The sequence below is a fragment of the Castor canadensis genome, chromosome 13, assembly GCF_047511655.1.
Source record: "Castor canadensis chromosome 13, mCasCan1.hap1v2, whole genome shotgun sequence".
Lineage (NCBI taxonomy): Eukaryota > Metazoa > Chordata > Mammalia > Rodentia > Castoridae > Castor > Castor canadensis.
In genome coordinates, this window is record NC_133398.1 from 28,152,033 (window position 1) to 28,170,330 (window position 18,298).

The 18,298-nt window shown below is 33.0% G+C and overlaps 1 protein-coding gene and 1 non-coding gene across 8 annotated transcripts in view; both read right to left on the reverse strand.

The window, feature by feature from the left end:
- The window catches only part of Fsd1l (fibronectin type III and SPRY domain containing 1 like), a 73,917-nt gene that overhangs the window by 25,654 nt on the left and 29,965 nt on the right, over positions 1-18,298 (reverse strand). For 5 of the 7 annotated variants that reach the window (XM_074051332.1, XM_074051331.1, XM_074051330.1 and 2 more), the window contains 3 exons: positions 15,966-16,067; positions 11,595-11,617; positions 7,279-7,400 (listed from right to left, as the gene is read on the reverse strand). In XM_074051332.1, coding sequence (XP_073907433.1) covers positions 7,279-7,400; positions 11,595-11,617; positions 15,966-16,067 — 247 coding nt within the window. Of the gene's footprint in view, positions 1-7,278; positions 7,401-11,594; positions 11,618-15,965; positions 16,068-17,689; positions 17,769-18,298 lie in introns of all 7 variants that reach the window. The other 2 variants (XM_074051334.1, XM_074051335.1) reach the window with 2 other exon arrangements.
- Positions 12,868-12,971, reverse strand: LOC141415900 (U6 spliceosomal RNA). The gene has a single exon (XR_012440852.1). It is a non-coding gene; the product is annotated as a U6 spliceosomal RNA (small nuclear RNA).

Sequence of the window (18,298 nt, forward strand, 5' to 3'; positions counted from 1 at the left end):
TCAAATGGCCAAAAAACACATGAGAAAATGGTCACCATCTCTAGCAATAAAGGAAATGCAAATTAAAACCACACTAAGATTCCACCTCACCCCTGTTAGAATAGCCATCATTAGCAACACCACCACCAACAGGTGTTGGCGAGGATGCGGGGAAAAAGGAACCCTCTTACACTGTTGGTGGGAATGTAAACTAGTACAATCACTCTGGAAAAAAATTTGGAGGCTACTTAAAAAGCTAAACATTGATCTACCATTTGATCCAGCAATACCACTCTTGGGGATATACCCAAAAGACTGTGACACAGGTTACTCCAGAGGCACCTGCACACCCATGTTTATTGCAGCACTATTCACAATAGCCAAGTTATGGAAACAGCCAAGATGCCCCACTACTGACGAATGGATTAAGACAATGTGGTATCTATACACAATGGAATTTTATGCAGCCATGAAGAAGAATGAAATGTTATCATTCATTGGTAAATGGATGGAATTGGAGAACATCATTCTGAGTGAGGTTAGCCTGGCCCAAAAGACCAAAAATCGTATGTTCTCCCTCATATGTGGACATTAGATCAAGGGCAAACACGACAAGGGGATTGGACTTTGAGCACATGATAAAAGCAAGAGCACACAAGGGAGGGGTGAGGATAGGTAAGACACCTAAAAAATTAGCCAGCATTTGTTGTCCTTAATGCAGAGAAACTAAAGCAGATACCTTAAAAGCAACTGAGGCCAATAGGAGAAGGGGGCCAGGAACTAGAGAAAAGGTTAGATCAAAAAGAATTAACCTAGAAGGTAACACACACGCACAGGAAATTAATGTGAGTCAACTCCCTGTATAGCTATCCTTATCTCAACCAGCAAAAACTCTTGTTCCTTCCTATTATTACTTATACTCTCTCTTCAACAAAATTAGAGATAAGGGCAAAACAGTTTTGCTGAGTATTGAGAGGATGGGGGGGAGAGGGAGGGGGTGGAGTGGGTGGTAAGGGAGGGGGTGGGGGCAGGGGGGAGAAATGACCCAAGCCTTGTATGCACATATGAATAATAAAAAAAATTAAAATTAAAATAAGAAAAAGGATAAAGAGGAACAAAAACTACCTAAAAGATAATGATAATGACTGAATAATATTGAAATACATTGCATCTGAGTATGAAGGCAGTATAACAAAATGCATTGAAAGATGTTGAATAATAGGGAAGCAGGACGATAAAGAAAGAGTAAGCAATACAGAGAGCTAATCTGATTAAAGTATAATATATGCATTTGTGAAATACCATGGCAAAACCCCCTTGAACAATCAATATATGCTCAAAAAATAAAGGTCAGAAAGATAAAACAGGTCCTGTGTGGGGATGTGTAATAGTGGGAAGGGGAAGATAAACGAGACAGGGTGAAGGAGGGGGAATATGATTAATGTACTTTATATACATATACGAAAATAAAACAATGAAACTTATCAAACTTGTTCTAAGAAGGGGGATGAGGGAAAATGATGGAGATGAATCTAATTAAGATCCACTGTAAGCACATATGTAAATGTCACAATGAAACCCCCCTGTACAACTAATATATGTTAATAAAAAGAGGGGCAAAACATTGATAAAGGAGTCAATCCTCCAAAAGAAGACATTTGGTGAATCTAACAATAGAGTGTCAAAATACATGAGGTAAAAACTATAAAACTGCAAAGAGACATTCATGAATCCAGTATTATAGTCAGAGACTTCAACACCATTATGTCAGAAATGGACAGATCCAGAAGGCAGAGCATCTTAAGGACACAACTGAACTGAATTGTAACTGCATATAATTAGCATCTATAGCCTACTTTATCCAACATCAGCAAAATACATACCCCTCTCAAGCTCCTATGGAATATTTACCAAGATAGACCACATTCTGGATCATGAGACATACCTTAAAATTTAAAGTACAGAAATCTTAAAATTTTTAAATCTTAAAATTTAATGTACAGAAATCTTCTCTAAGACCACAAAAGAATTAAACTAGAAATGACTAGATGAGAGCTAACAAAAAAAAAAACATTGAAATAATCTAAACTTTCACCTTAAGGAACAAAGAGTAAACACACAAACATGGAGAGAGCAAATAAAATCCAAAGGAAAAAACAATGAAAATTGAGCAGAAATCAATGAAACTGAAAACAAAAAATAAATGTCATGAAACTAAAGCAGGTTCTTTGAAAATATAAATAAAATCAATAAACCTCTATCCAGGCTAACCAAAAAAAGAGAGAGAGGACACAGATTACTAATTTCAGGAATGAAACAAGAAGCATGAACATTCAATACATAATCCACAAATACGATAATCTTGATGAATGGATGAATTCCATGAAAGGCACAACATGCTAACACCTAAGAAAAACAATCTGACAAACTGCAACATCCACTCATAATAAGAACTCTTAGTAAAATAGGAATAAAAGGGAGCTTCCTAAACATCTACAAAAAACTAATGTCATATACTTAATGATGAGAAACTTCAACTTTTACCCCTAGGATCAGAAACAAAGCAAGGATGCCCACTCTCACCACTGCTATCAACAATATACTGGAAGTCCTGGCTACTATCTTAAGACAATAAAACAAAAAAAAATACTTAAATTCAGAAGGAAGAAATCAAAGTGTTCACAAATGACATGATGATCTATGTAGAAAATCCAAAAGAACCAACAAAAAAATCTCCTGGAACTAATAAATGATTACTGCAAGTATGCATGACACAAGGTTAATACACAAAAGTCAACTGCTTTCCTATATACCAACAATGAACAAATGGAATTTGAAATTAAAATGTACTATTCATATTAGCACCCGAGGAAGTGAAATAATTAATAAATCTAACAAAATATGTACAAGAGCTGTATGACAAAGACTACAAAATTTTCATGAAATAAATCAAAGCACTAAATTAATGGAGAGAGATATTCAATGTTCATGAGGTGGTGGTGGTACTAGAGTTTGAACTCAGGGCTTCTTCACACTTATTAGGCAGGTACTCTACCACTTGAGCCACTCCACCAATCCCCAAGACTCAGTATTAAGATGCCAGTTCTTCCCAACTCAATGCAATCTCAACAAAAAATTCCATCAAGCTATTTTGTAGATATCAACAAGCTGATTTTATATGGAGAAGCAAAAGATCTGGAAGAGTTAATACAATGCTGAAAGAGAAAGACAAAGTTGGAAGACTTGACTTCAAGACATACTGTAAAGCAACAGTTATCATAACAATGTGGTATTGGAAAAGACAAATGGATGAATGGAACAGAATAGAGAGCCCAAAAATAGACCCACAAAAATATATTCAATGAAATACAGAGAAATATATACACAATGGCAATATAATGGAGAAAATAGTGCAGGAACTGGATAGCCACAAAAAAAATGAATCATGACCCAGATCTTACAGCCTTCATAAAAACTAACCTGAAATGGATCACAGACGTAAATGGAAAATGGAAAAGCATAAAACTCCTAGAAGATAACATAGAAAAACATCTAGCCAGGCACTAGTGGCTCATGCCTATAATCCTAGCTACAATGGATGCAACTATCAGAAGGATCACACTTCAAAGTCAGCCCAAGCAAAAAGTTCATGAGACCCTATTTCTAAAATACCCACCACAATAAAGGGCTGGAAGAATGGTTCAAGTGGTAGAGCACCTGCCTGACAAGTACGAAAAATATTTAGATGGCTTTGGGTTTAGTGATGACTTTTTAGGTATAACTGCAAAGGCATTACTTATTGAAGAAATAAGTGACAAACTGGAGTTCATTATAGGAAAAAATAGCGGAGCCAGGCATCGTGGTTCACCTCTATAATCACAGCATTTGGGAGGCTGAGGCAGGAGGATCATGACTTCAAGGACAGCCTCAGCTACACAGCAGCAACTTCAAGGCTAGACTGGGCTCTAGGGAGCCCCTGTCTCAAAAATATCAAAATTAAAAATTCTGCTCTGTGAAAGGCATTGTCAAAGAGAATGAAAACACAAGCCATAGACAGAAAAAGTTTACAAAAGAAACACCTGATAAGGACTGTTATCCAAAATATACAAATAATTCCTAATATTCAACAATAAAAAATAAGCCACTCAATTAAAATACAATCCTAAGACCTTACGGACATATCAAAAAAGATATACTCACATTTTTAAAGGAGGTAGAGTATATATTTGGTTTAATCAAAAGAAAGTGCCATTTTGACCATCAAAATTACCAAACTACATTAGCAATTCTCCTATATCATGATGCTCATATAGGCACAGACTTTCTGATACAGAATAGTGGCAGCTTCTAGAGAAGAAAACTCTAAGATGAGAAAAAGAGCTACTTTTTATTTTAACTCTTGAACCTTTTTAGCTTTCTACCATCTGCATGTATTTCTTTTTCTATTAAGAAGTATTCAATAAAATACTAAAATAGCCTTAATATTTGAATAGATAAGCAGTAAAGGACAGATACTCTTTCTATACTGCTGCAATTTTTCTTTGCTCCTCTGCTGATGTAAAAATTATTTTAAGAATACTCTACATCTGATAGTTACGTGAGAATAGTGAAATTCTGAAGTTTCAGAGTCATACATACAGAGTCATAGAGATACATGGTCAATGTAACTTCAACAAGTATTTTCCAGTTTCTTTTCTATAGAGTTTTCAGAATAGTGGTTCCTAAGAAACCTCACATTTTGAGATATACTTCCTAGCATGAAATTTATGTCCTTATCTATGAGACAAATGAATATTGTGTGTGTGTATGCATGTGTGCGCGTGTGTGGTACTGAGGATCCAACCCATGGCCTCGTGCACACTAGGCAAGTGCTCTACCAGTGAGCTATATCCCCAGCCCATAAATGGACATTTGGGTACTCTACTAAGTAAAACCTCAGTTAATTGGTAATCAGTGGGATTTTGATAGTACAACCTCAAATTTTCAAAACTAAAATCAAGCCTCTTATCAATGAAATTCTACGTGTCAGACTGAATTAACCAAACCATTTTAAATTACCTGATATTCCAAATAAAACTGATATTCCAAATAAAAAAGGAGAAATGTTTATTTCTCCTTTAATGTCCACTTAAGTGGACCCTATGATTGAAAATATAGTGCAGATACTCCTCAATTTACATTAGGGTTGTATTAATTATACCATCATAAATTGGAAATATCTTATGTAAAAAATTCATTCATATTCTTAACCTACAAAACATCATAGCTTAGCAACATAGTACACTGTACTGTGCCACACTGTGGCTTGCTGCCACTGCCCAGCATGACAAGAGCATACTGTACTACACATTGCTAACCCAGGAAAACATAAAAGTTCAAAATATGGTTTCTACTGAATATGTATCACTTTTGTTCTACCATAAGTAGTAAAGTCAAAAATCAAAACACCGTAAGTCAGGAACCATCTGAAAGGTAGGTACCCCATTGACAAGTATACTTCTTCCTCTACAGCTACACTTCCTTCATTCATCTCTTTCTTATATAAATATAAACTCCTTTAGGACTTCTAATCTCTATGGCACAAGTTAATACTTCATTTGTGTTACCTTTGGTTCTGTAAGAGTTTTATGACTACTAGCCTAGTCTTTCAATCATATCATAGAGTTCCTGACTACATATTCAGAAAAGAAAAGAATGGTTTCATCTGATCAATATTCCCTTTTAAAGAACAGCTAATCTAAAAAAAAAACTGTCCACTCTTGGGGATATACCCAAAAGACTGTGACACAGGTTACTCCAGAGGCACCTGCACACCCATGTTTATTGCAGCACTACTCACAATAACCAAGTTATAGAAACAGCCAAGATGCCCCACTACTGATGAATGGATCAAGAAAATGTGGTATTTATACACAATGGAATTTTATGCAGCCATGAAGAAGAACGAAATGTTATCATTCGCCGGTAAATGGATGGAATTGGAGAACATCACTCTGAGTGAGGTTAGCCTGGCCCAAAAGATAAAAAATCGTATGTTCTCCCTCATATGCGGACATTAAATCAAGGGTAAACACAAGGGGACTGGACTATGATCACATGAGAAAGCAAGAGCACACAAGGGAGGTATGAGGATAGGTCAGACACCTCAAAAACAAGATAGCATTTGTTGCCCTCAACGCAGAGAAACTAAAGCAGACACTTTAAAGCAACTGAGGCCAATAGGAGAAGGGGACCAGGAACTAGAGAAAAGGTTAGTTCAAGAAGAATTAACTTAGAAGGTAACACACATGCACAGGAAAGCAACGCAAGTCAACTTCCTGTATAGCTATCCTTATCTCAACTAGCAAAAACCCTTGGTCCTTCCTATTATTGCTTATACTCTCTCTTCAACAAAATTAGAGATAAGGGCAAAATAGTTTCTGCTGGGTATCGAGGGGGTGGAGGGGAAAGGGAGGGGGCAGGGGGATCGGGGGAGAAATGACCCAAACATTGTATGCACATATGAATAAAATAAAAATTAAAAAATAAATAAAAAATAAAATAAAAATTTGTAAGAAAGGTATCACTTTCAAGATATTCCCTGATTCCTCTAATTACCATGCCCCCACAACTTCAGCTATCAGATTAACAGTATTACTTGGTGCTAAAAAAAATAAGAAGAATACTCATCAAAATGTCCTTTCACACACATAGGCAATAATTTGGACTCAACTTCAAATGTTTGGGCAACTGCAATATCCACATACTAATATGCTAATAAGCAGTATTAACAAATTATTACTATACATAAAGTTCTATCTGAACTCAAAACAACTACAACAATAATAGTAATAATAGCAGCTAATATTCAGTGAGTTTTAACTATATGCCAGATGTTATTACAAGTGCCTTAGAAATATCAATTCATTTCACCCTTATAAAAATCCTATAAGATAATTATCTCATTTTAAAGATGTAGAAAATGAGGCAAGTTAATTTGTTCAAGATTAACCAGCAAGTTAGCAGCAAAATTCAAATCTAAGAAATCTGGCCTCAAAACCCACCATTAACTATCACACTATACTGGTTCTCTCTGTCAAAGTATCAACAAATGGTATCTTTTAGTGGGAGTCTTGAAATGGAACTTTTGCTACCAGTAAAATAATTCTCTAAAAACAATAACTGCAGATTTATTCCTTAGTTGAATGAAGAAAAAACACACTATACTTCTTTAATATTTACATGCCAATATTCATTACAGAAAAAAAATTTGAGAAAAAAGGCTTTATTCAAAATTGTACATGTAATACATGTATTTACCTGGCAAAAACTTCAAAGTTTGCAGCATCTGTCTTTCCTGAGAGAAATCCACCATTAAATGAGTCATGTTGTCACTGACTTTTGGTTTCAAAGAAAGACGAAAGGCTGAAGCCATTGTGACTCTATAGTAAACACAAACATACCTTTTAGAATAAATGAATGGGAAGTTTCAAATCTTAATTTATAAAATGAAAAGATAAATCAATTTCAGAGACTATAGCAAAGGTAGATAGTCAATTAGAAATTTGCTTTTGTCTTTTGAGAATTAAATGAAAACTGAAAAATGCCTTTTAAAGACATTTAACATAACTTTTAGCAACTCTGGCCAGTTTTATGAAATTGTATATATATATATATATACTATATACATATATATGTATATAGTATACATATATACATATATATGTATATAGTATATATATATATATATACAAACTCACAAGAAACAAATATCCAATATCAATAATCTTTACCAGACTCAACATTCATCTGAACCTCTGTACACTCAATCTCTCTGACTTCCTGATGCCAGCCTCACTCCTTTTCATTCACCAAATAATGAACTGTACATAAAACTTAATTCAAACATCCTCCCCTTCTATACCAAGTATCCTCAAAAACAGAAGCAGCAGCTGGGTCTACTATTGTACAGTATAGTAGTATCTGCTAAAGTGAGGCCAGGGGTGAGAAAGTAAAATCATGAATGGTGAGTACCATATTAGCCACATGTCACTCTGATCTATCAACATCACCTACAAGGAAAGATACTATGAGAAATGCCCTGTTTCATAGAAATAATGAGTGCAATAAACATTTATATGAATGTGAAATGAAAAACACAAGAATGAAGCCAAACCAGACCTTACTTCATCAAAAGCATGACAGTCCCCAATTAAAACTGGACACCAAAAGAAACTCATTCTATTAATTTATAATTTTTCTCAAATTTTGATTTTTCATATTTTAATAAATTTCCACAATTATCACAAAGTCCCTTATTATCTCTGATCAAAAATGATGTAGCAGTACTACTTATGAATACTGTTCTCATATACAATTTGAGTGAGGAAGTAAATAGAGCTAGAGGGATAAAGGGAACACCAGGCCTAGTCAACTGGCTCTGCCAAATCTAACCAAGAGACCAATGGGATAAAAGATGTCAAACTTGATGATTCCCTTATTTTGATGAAAGATGTCAAGCTGTTACTCTATTCAGTTATTTTATTCATTTTAAAACTAAGAAAGCAATCACCTTATTTAATGGTCACAATGAATAAACAACTGTTGATTTATTTTATCAAGAAGAAAGTACTATAATATTGAAATGCAAATTATGGGGACTGGAACTCAAGCTGGCTGAATACTTACTATGTGTCAAATATAACACTGAGTATTTCACACATTACATTAAGGTGTTGGTTCTCAAAAATAAAATTTCAGGTTATACTAATAAGAAGTTAAGACCAAAGACTAAGTCTTATATATGTTCTTCTTTATGTATCTTTTGATTTGAAGACTTCTTAATGAGCTATATTCAGATAGATACCTAATAAAGCACTGAGTCAGTAAATGTGTTTGAACCTACTTGGGTTCTTCTAAACTTTACAAATTATTTAATTGTGTAATGAGAAAATTGAGGAAAATATCTGGAAGTATTTTAGAGAATTCTAAATCTGAAATCTGTAAAACTTGATTTAAACACTATGAAACACAAAGAAAAAGAATGTCCACCAAAAGTGCAAAGTCTAAAAGCCTAGTAAATAAAACTAATTCCTAGCCAATAAAAACTCAAAACTTTATGTGAATCAATTCAGATGTGCAACAGTGCTATAATCTTACAAAAAACTGAAAATATATTTTTAAACTGAATATATTTAGACAAATATGCCTTAAAACTCAAACTAAAATTCTAAAATTCATAAACTATTCTCTAAACTAACAGATCCATGTGGTTATGTTATAATTCATTTTGATTTTCTAAATTTATTTCTAAGACTACCAGCTAAATGAAAGGATCCCTTCCTCTGGTTTTTATTTTTTGCAAAGAGAAAATGACTATGAGACATATAAACACATTTAATTTTCTCAAACTACCTAATTTGACTCTCTTCCCTTCATGATTCTTCTTTTCCAAGAACCAATAGTTTCCACTATCTGCCTCAAGTAATCATCTTTCAATATTCTTCTGCCTAACTTCTGCTACAGCAAATGATAGTTTCTATAGATACTTTCATTTTTTATATTTGATTCCTTGTTCAATGTTTACTACACATTCTCCTTTAAAAGCCATCTCTGCCTTAATATAGAAAATAATTCTTTCTTTGGTGAAAATATTTCATTATGACTGTTTTAATTATTTTCATATTATAAAAGACAATGATGAAATTCTAGAAACTCACTTCCTCAGAGAACAGAATGTATATCAGGGAATCGTGGACATTATGAAGCTAAAAATCAAGTTTAAAAAAATTAATTCAAGACCTGGAAACATTCCTCAGACACGAAAGAAGTATTTTGTGGGTAGCTAAAAAGCATGTGTAGGTTTTAAGCCAAGAAAACAAAAACATGGGACTTTTCCCTAGCACAAATTAAGGAAATCTAACTCCTGAGATAATCTGGATTCATCAAGTCAAGAGGCTGGCTTTACAAGTAGAAGTAAAAACCATCAAGTTTCAGTGACAAATACAGCCATAAAGGTATGAAAATCAAATTGTTAACAAATCTGAACAAAAAGAAAGTGATCAGGAGTAAGAACAGGTTTCTAAAAAGCACAAAACCATACAGAATCTTGATATGTAGGAGAGATTTTAAAGGTCTCTCACAAGGTCTTTGGACAGCCCAAAACCTGAAATCAAGAACTGGAGCAAAACAGAATAGTAACTAATCAGGAAGAATAATCTAGCCATAGTGGAAAATGGACTGCTCACAGCAAATTTCAGCACAGTCCAAATATACCTTATCAAAATACTGTTCTCTCTAGCATTCATTCCTCATATAGCCAATATTTTACACCTTCAAACTCCCATGGTCACACTGGGCACAGTGGCATGTGGGAATAGAGGAAAAAGGAATGTTTGAACATAGGAATTCAAGACCAGCCTGGACAACATAGCAAAACTCCATTCATTGAAAAAAAATACTCTCATGATCTTCTTTCTATATTCAGTATTTATAATGGTCTGTATCTTTAACAACTGCCTGATATAAAATAAACAATAAAAATAATAATTAATACCTATGCTAAGAATGCTTTGACTACTTTGTAAATTCTTGCCCTTAGTCAAATAAAAAACCATGAAGAAAACCCAGAATTGAAATTTTCTCCAAGATTAACAACAGAGACACTGATCTTCACATAATCTATAATGAATATTTTCATTAATTATCTGATGAAAGATAATCTAAGAGTCACAGTAGTGTTTTAAGAGCTATGGGGGCCGGTGGAGTGGCTCAAATGGTAAAGCACCTGTCTAGGAAGTGTGATGCCCTGAGTTCAAATCCCAGTACTACCCAAAAAATAAAGCAAATTAAAAAAAAAAAGAGCTATGCCTTTCACACTATCTCATGTTCCTAAGATTTAAAACAAACAAACAAAACACTTCAGTTACAGCCTCACTACAGACAGTTCTCAGTGACTAGTCAGGCAAATTAAAACCATTCCTCTATCTTAACACAATCCAAATACTACCAGCTGCTCTTTAACACTCTGATGTATTCATTCTAGAAAGTGCTAAATTCCCTTTTTTATTTCTGACTCCACCAATAAGAAACACCTACTAACTTTCCTGAATTTTCTCTTCTTATAGAATATAAGCTAGACAGTGGTGGCTTTCCAAACAGAAAGAGATGGCACCAGGAACAGGACAGAATGAGAATACAAAGGTGTTAAACAGGAGGGCAGTGAAGTAGGAGAGCGTTAGCCCTTGAAGACTGTTAAAGTACTGTGACTTCTCTGAAAATCAGATCCACTTATATTTAAGGGCAAAAAAAATGCATTCCAGAAATATATATATATATATATTTAAGTTATCCAAAATAGTTCCCTCTTCATTAGTATAACTGTTCTAAAACGAAGACTAACTACATTATTATACCAGAAATGAAATTCTTTTACAAGTATACAATTGTCCACAACTATGTTCTTAAAATAATCTAATTATTCTAAGAACATACACAGAAGACATATTCTTTATTTTGTATTTGGCCACTGGACATCATTATTTCAACCCAGAATATTCTAATAAAAAGTTGTTTCTGAATTTCATTTCTGATTTCAATATTGATACTTAAATAAAAATATAGATTTTATACCATACCTATCCTTGATTTGTCTGGCAGCCTTGGAGCAAATCAGGGAGAAGAGAAAGAAGGTAGTTAGTGCTGTTCATGCAAGTTGCAAGTTTCAATGGCAGTGACATGCAAGAAAAGTTAGGATATAAACCCTGCAATAGATTAGTTCATATACACTAAAACATAAATTACAGGAAATTCATACAGTTCACATAAGCTTGCATAATGTGATGTTAGAACAATAGTAGAAAATCCAGATCCCATAATAATGACTTTAAAAAGAGAAAAATTTAACACTTCAAACTAATTCCTTGTGACTATGTTTCTTCTTACCTTAATATTATTAAAACACACATCCACTTTCACTCAGTCAGACATTCTAAAATTACAATACTCAATCTCTTTCATGGTACACACATTTCTGTCCTGATAGTTTTCTTGTATATGTCTGTCACATCTGCTCTCTAATTTTTCTTCAGAGATCTTTCACAGCTTGTTAATGGTTGTTTCAAGTTTTCTCTATATGCCCTCACTGGGCAAGGACTTTGTATTCTGAATTCTTACCTATTAACATGTAAAACTAGGCTACAGTTCTACAATTTTTTACTACAAAGAAAAACTGAAACAGGGAGAAACCAGAGAAGTACCATTCAGAATGGGGTCTTTCCCTCATGATTCACAGAAGCTGCCAACTTAAACCTATTGCACTTTCTTTTTGAAAATTCATGCACAAGTTCAGAAAGAAAACACAGCTATTACTTGGTGCTGTGTAGACATAAAAAAATAAGCAAAAACTGTTGCCCCTTTACATTTGCTTACAATATAATATATTAAACAAAAGGTTTTCTCCCACACTAACAGCATAGTTAACAGTACAGTTGATACAGAACATGGCTGTTTTGCTGAATACTCTATTCCCAGTGCAAACTTATCATCTGACACATAGTTATATGTATTAAATATAGTTCAGAATGTTAAATATATATATATACATATCTATGTATATATATATCTATGTGTGTGTGTGTATATATATATATATATATATATATATATATATAACAGTGCTTGTACTGCCTCTCTCCTTCAGTTTTAACAGTTTCCACTTGCTTTGGTCATTTTTATACCCACCCTAAAACGTTTTGACCTTAGTACCATTCTGTAACCAAAGAAAAGCACTGAGATTTAAGAGACCAGTAGATTACACTGTTCTGGCATTACTATAAATTAACCCTGTGACTTTGTATACTAATAATTTTGTTTCTTTACTAAAGGTTTTGTCCTTAATGTTTCTTTTTTTTTAATATGGAACGCTTCACAAATTTGCATGTCATCCTTGTGAAGGGGCCATGCTAATCTCTGTATCGTTCCAATTTTAGTATATGTGCTGCCAAAGCAAGCACTATCCTTAATGTTTCTAAAAATCCTTTCTAAGGTCCATATTCTATAGCAAACAAACCCAATTCTATGGCATTTATGTGTGCCTTGCATCATGAAACTAGATTGGCATCAGAAATGTTGCCAATAAGAAATGTTAAGCTAGGCAATTATGTTGATTTTTAAACAATTATGACCACTGTAGTTAGAAATTTAAAAGATATTAATATAGGTGTTAAGGAAAGGAAAGAGGGGACTCCTCTCTGCACCTGGTATCTCTTTATACATGGAGGAAGTGCCACTAGCATTACTCCCTTATCCTCTCTGTTCCCTCATTTCTCCTTGTTAAGGGATATGACTTATCTGATTATGAGTCTGAAAGGAAAAACTGGAAATGAACAGCATCTGAACCTTTCACTTTTCTGGCAATCTACTTTCCCACAGAAGACATATGTTATAAAGCCCTAAGTTCAAACCCTAGAACAAACAAAACAAGAGGAAACAGAGAACTAAAAAAGAGATAGATTCAAAATGCTATTTTCCTTTAGGTAAAAATACCAGCTTAAAAAAAGAAACCAAGTTGCATATAACTGATTCATTAGAAGTTTTGTATTTATTTGTCTATTTATCTGGTCCTGTAAAGTACTATTTGTCAAAAAGTATGATCATTTAAAAGTACTTGTACACACATGTGAGTAAATAATAAAAAAAGTACTTGTCACAAAATCATAGTAAATAACTTGAAATACCCCAAAGAAGGCTGAAGATAGGCTGAAGTGCTTACTTATGATGGGCACAAGCTACATAAAAACTTGAACTAAACTTTGATATTCAGTACTGAATGCATTTACATTATGACTAAGCACATATGTAGTAATAGGAGACTACATTCTGTAAAACATAAACACCCACAATAAAGGTGAAAATTAGTTTGATCTATGCTTAGTACATTTCTCATTTGTTTTTAAATTGCCTTCAAAACTAAAATACCCATGCTTTATGTTGAGGGCTCTGTCTCCTCCCAGCATTCCTGATTTCAGCCTATAGAAGGAACTTCTGCCAATACTTCTTCCTGTAAAATAGTGAGTGAGCTTCCACCCCTCACTTTATGTGCTCCTCCCAGTAATCAGAGTTTGACCCACACTGAGCAATATTCATGGAGAGTTGCTGTGAATAAGAAAAGGAAGATAAACTAAAACCGGTTTCTCTTTTCACCAATGATCAAATGCAGAAGACACTGTTCCCCTTTCACCTTACTCTGTACTTTTTATTCCATGGTGGGCATTCATGAATAGGAACCTATCCCTCCCCTCTAGTCTAATAACTGTATTGTAATGAGGTGTATAATTAGTTATTGACTTGGAAACTGTTCTACTGTGTAGCTCTTTTCACAGGGAGAATTCATGGCCTAAGAGAATAGGAATATTATCTTTGATAAAGGATCTAATAGCATGTCAGCTATTAGCAAAGAAGCCAGATTTGGTGGAGTGGAAACTTCCATCCAAGAATAAACCTAATGATTGAATCCCATTTCTGATGATCTTTCTGCTTATATTTACTACCAACTGAACTTCTAACACTTTAAAAAATAACTGAAAGTATGCTCTAAAACTGAGTGCTGTTTTTACTTGTTCACTTTCAGATTATGTATAATGTTGGTAAATAGAATAGCTCGTATTCAGTTTTAATGCTAAGATATGAGAACATGATAATTTAAATATTACTACTTAAAATACTCTTTCTGGAGATAATGACCTGGATTTTAGTCAATGACTTAAGACTTTTTTTTTTTTTGCTTTCTGCATGATTCTTGGTATGTTTCAGATCTTTACATTATCACATAAATGCCCTCAGGATAGGTGACACCTCATATTATTAAAGTACTTTAAGACACATTTTTCCTCATGGCTTCTTTATAAGTCCTATCAAGTGCAAATGCAAACTTCTTTAAAACTTACCTCCAAGTTTAAGAATCAATTAGTATATTAGTATATTTAATACTTTATCTACTTAATAAAAGTAAATTAGTATATTTACTTTTATTTTGACTCATTTTGATAAGAAAGTAATTTTTAAACCTCAACTTTAAAATTCAAAGATTTAGGCTGAGTAATGTCATTTTTTCAAGGAAGTTTTTTCTGCCTTCAAGGTCACAGAAAAATCAGGAAATGAAAACACTAACTGCATACAAATGGATTATACTGCCACCTTTGTAACAATGCAGCTACCACAAAGTCCACAAAGGTAAAGTAAAGAGCATTACACTTAATCTTATCCTGATGAACACATAGTAATATTTTGCTAATAATAACTAATTCCTTAGTCTCGTTGCATTATATCTTAATATATTATATATTCCTGAGTTTCAATTTGATAAATTGGTAATCATTTAAAAATAGCCCTTCTTAAAATAAAAATAGCTCTCCTTAGAATTTAGAATTTGCAATCCCTTAAAAACTAGAACCTAAGTTACTCTACTGTTTTTACTTTTATACCAAACATTCCCCTTAAATAACCCTACATTTTCATATTTTAATAAAATACTCAATTATGGAAGTTAAACAAAAGGACATTTGTCTTCAATAATGAAATTTACAAGGTTACTGTGCTTATATGTATCAAGTGATGAGGTTTCCTAATCAATTCATAGAAGGAATACAAAACTAATTTTAAACATATTAATAGCAATATCAATCTATTTTCTTCAGTCACAAAAAGGCTTTTAAGAAAATTACAACTCAATTCAAGTACACAACCACCTTTAAAGCAAATTATCAATAGGGGTAATAAGTGAAAAAGAAAACAATAAACTAATCGACTTATTCATGACCCCAAAGATATATATTTCTAAGAATCTGCTTTGAAATAAATGAACAGCTATCATTTTACTTAGCAAGAAACCCCAGCACTTTCTCAGTATTATAAACAACTAAAATCCACAACTAAACTGCAAACACCTTTTTTTCCCCATTCATTTTAAAGTGTGTTAATATAGTCTTTTTGATTGGTTTCTTTTGTACCTTTGAAAATTCCTCTGGTTCCTTTATATCTAATGACCTTGTTGCAAATTCTAGTAGTTCTTCAGAGTTCTCCAGGGCATTATTACACTGACTAAGCTGGCTCTAGAGGAAGAAAAAGCCTAAATCATTAAAATGAAGTTTCATTGCCATCGGAATCTTGATTATATATTGTTATAATATACTTATACAAGTAATTTTAATAGCAATAACTGAAATTTTAATTATCTTAATTCTTACTACTTAACCTCTTTCCATAATTTATCCAAAACAGCTTAATTGTATATAGATTAAGATACACTTATAATTTATAACAAAGCAATTATAAACAACTGGAATCAAATTCACTTAAAGATTCTTCCCCGTCAGGGTAGCCAGAAAACTAACTACAATTTAAATTAAGATATCAAAATAATCTATCTGCAGACAACATTCTCTGTAATGAAGACTAAACTTCTTGATGATATTTAGCTATCTAACCTGAAGTTTGTAAATTAAGATACAGGCACATTTCAATTGAGCACAACCTCAGCATTCCATTTGTCACACTACTCAAGTAATGCATACTATTAAAAATCTTAATTTTTAGTTTCCAAGATTGGATAGCACGGAACTACAAATCCAAATAACTAAAATTCAAAAGGAATGAAGATGAACAAAATACAAGAACTGTTATAGTGAAATAGTCTGTCTTCATGCTCACATATGAATTAATTCTATCTAATACAATCTTTCTTATTTGGTTTTCTCTCTCTCTCTTCCTCCCTCTCAGTTGTAGGTCATGTGAAAATATCGTTAGTGATAACTTCAAATCCGAAAAACATACGGATTTGTTCTCAAGTCAAGGAAGAAAGTAAAAAACAGGGTGGGCTACAGAAGAAAGCAACTTACGAGGACTAATTTACCAGTTATTCAGAGAAAATATGAATAACTTTGTGAACCTAACGGCAGAACAGAGATTCTCTATAATCTCCAACTAAAGAAACAACTAGCCAAACTGTGATTCCTTTTCATGGTTGGTTTTTAAACTATCCCAAGACAATTTTATGGTAGAATTTCATTAGACTGATATTGCCATAGCTTTTCCTTTGAATCAGAACACAAAAATATATTCTAGAATCAACAGTTAGGTTCACTAAGTTTTGTTTCAGTGACTCACAGCCTTATTTGCAAACACCTATTGTCCCCTTAATATCCCTTGATCATCCCCAGACTGCCATTTCCTATTTTTTAAATTGTCTAAATTTTTGTTGTATTGAGGAAAAATAAATATTAAAAATTACACACAATAAACTGTAAGACAAAAGAAAAAATCAATGGAATTACTATAGAGCTGATATGGTGATATAACAATTAAAAATAGTATTGACTATCCCTGCTGTCACCATTTCCAGATAATATTTTAAAACCATTTTCTGCAACACTTTAAATTCCTCATGGATAACCAAGAGATTATTTATAGAATCCTTGATCAAAAATTAAAGTCATTCTATTAAAAAAGATCCCAAAAACAATTTTAATGAAAAATGAATCTGATAAACTGCAAAAAATTATTAAACTCATTATTGTAATTAAGATTTGCAAACACAAAGTGGATGGAGTTCTACTGAGACTGCAGGACAAAAACTATTCGGATAAATTTATATAAACCAATTAATGCATTGCTAAGAATTTAGTCAATAACTAAAAATATAAATATAATAGCTTATGAGAGCAACAAATACAACCTGTTCCAAGAAGGGCAATATAGATTTCATATGTACATACATATCTCTAGCTCTGTATAAGGCTATCAGAAAATAAGTCCTGGAAGAAAGAAAAATAGTAATAAAAAGACAAAGAGAAAAGAAGTTCTGATATGAAAATATCACACTTCTTCTGGAAATACAAAGCATATTTTAAACCAAAAATTCATGAGTATAGATTATCTAATTCTGAAATCTCAAACATCTTGAATTAGCAAAGAACAATACTCCTAAATACCAAGACCCAGATACTATGACATGGATGATATTACAAGTATCCTTCAGCTAGGCACTGGTGGTTCACACCTATAATCCTAGCTACTTGGGATGTCAACAAATGAACTGCTTTCTGTCTGTTCCCTGTATAAAGAAAACTATTCCTCCATCAAGCTCTTCAGAAACCATCCAACTTGTAAGGAACTGCTTCTTAATTTCCCTTCATGACTGCTGTACATTATGTAAGCTGTGTAGTGTTTACATTATTCTTAAATCAGATATTTGTGTTACATACGATTTTGCTTACCCTTATAAATTCTAATCTCTTTGACAAAATGATCTGATTTTACTTTCTTTTGTACTTTTTCCAAATGA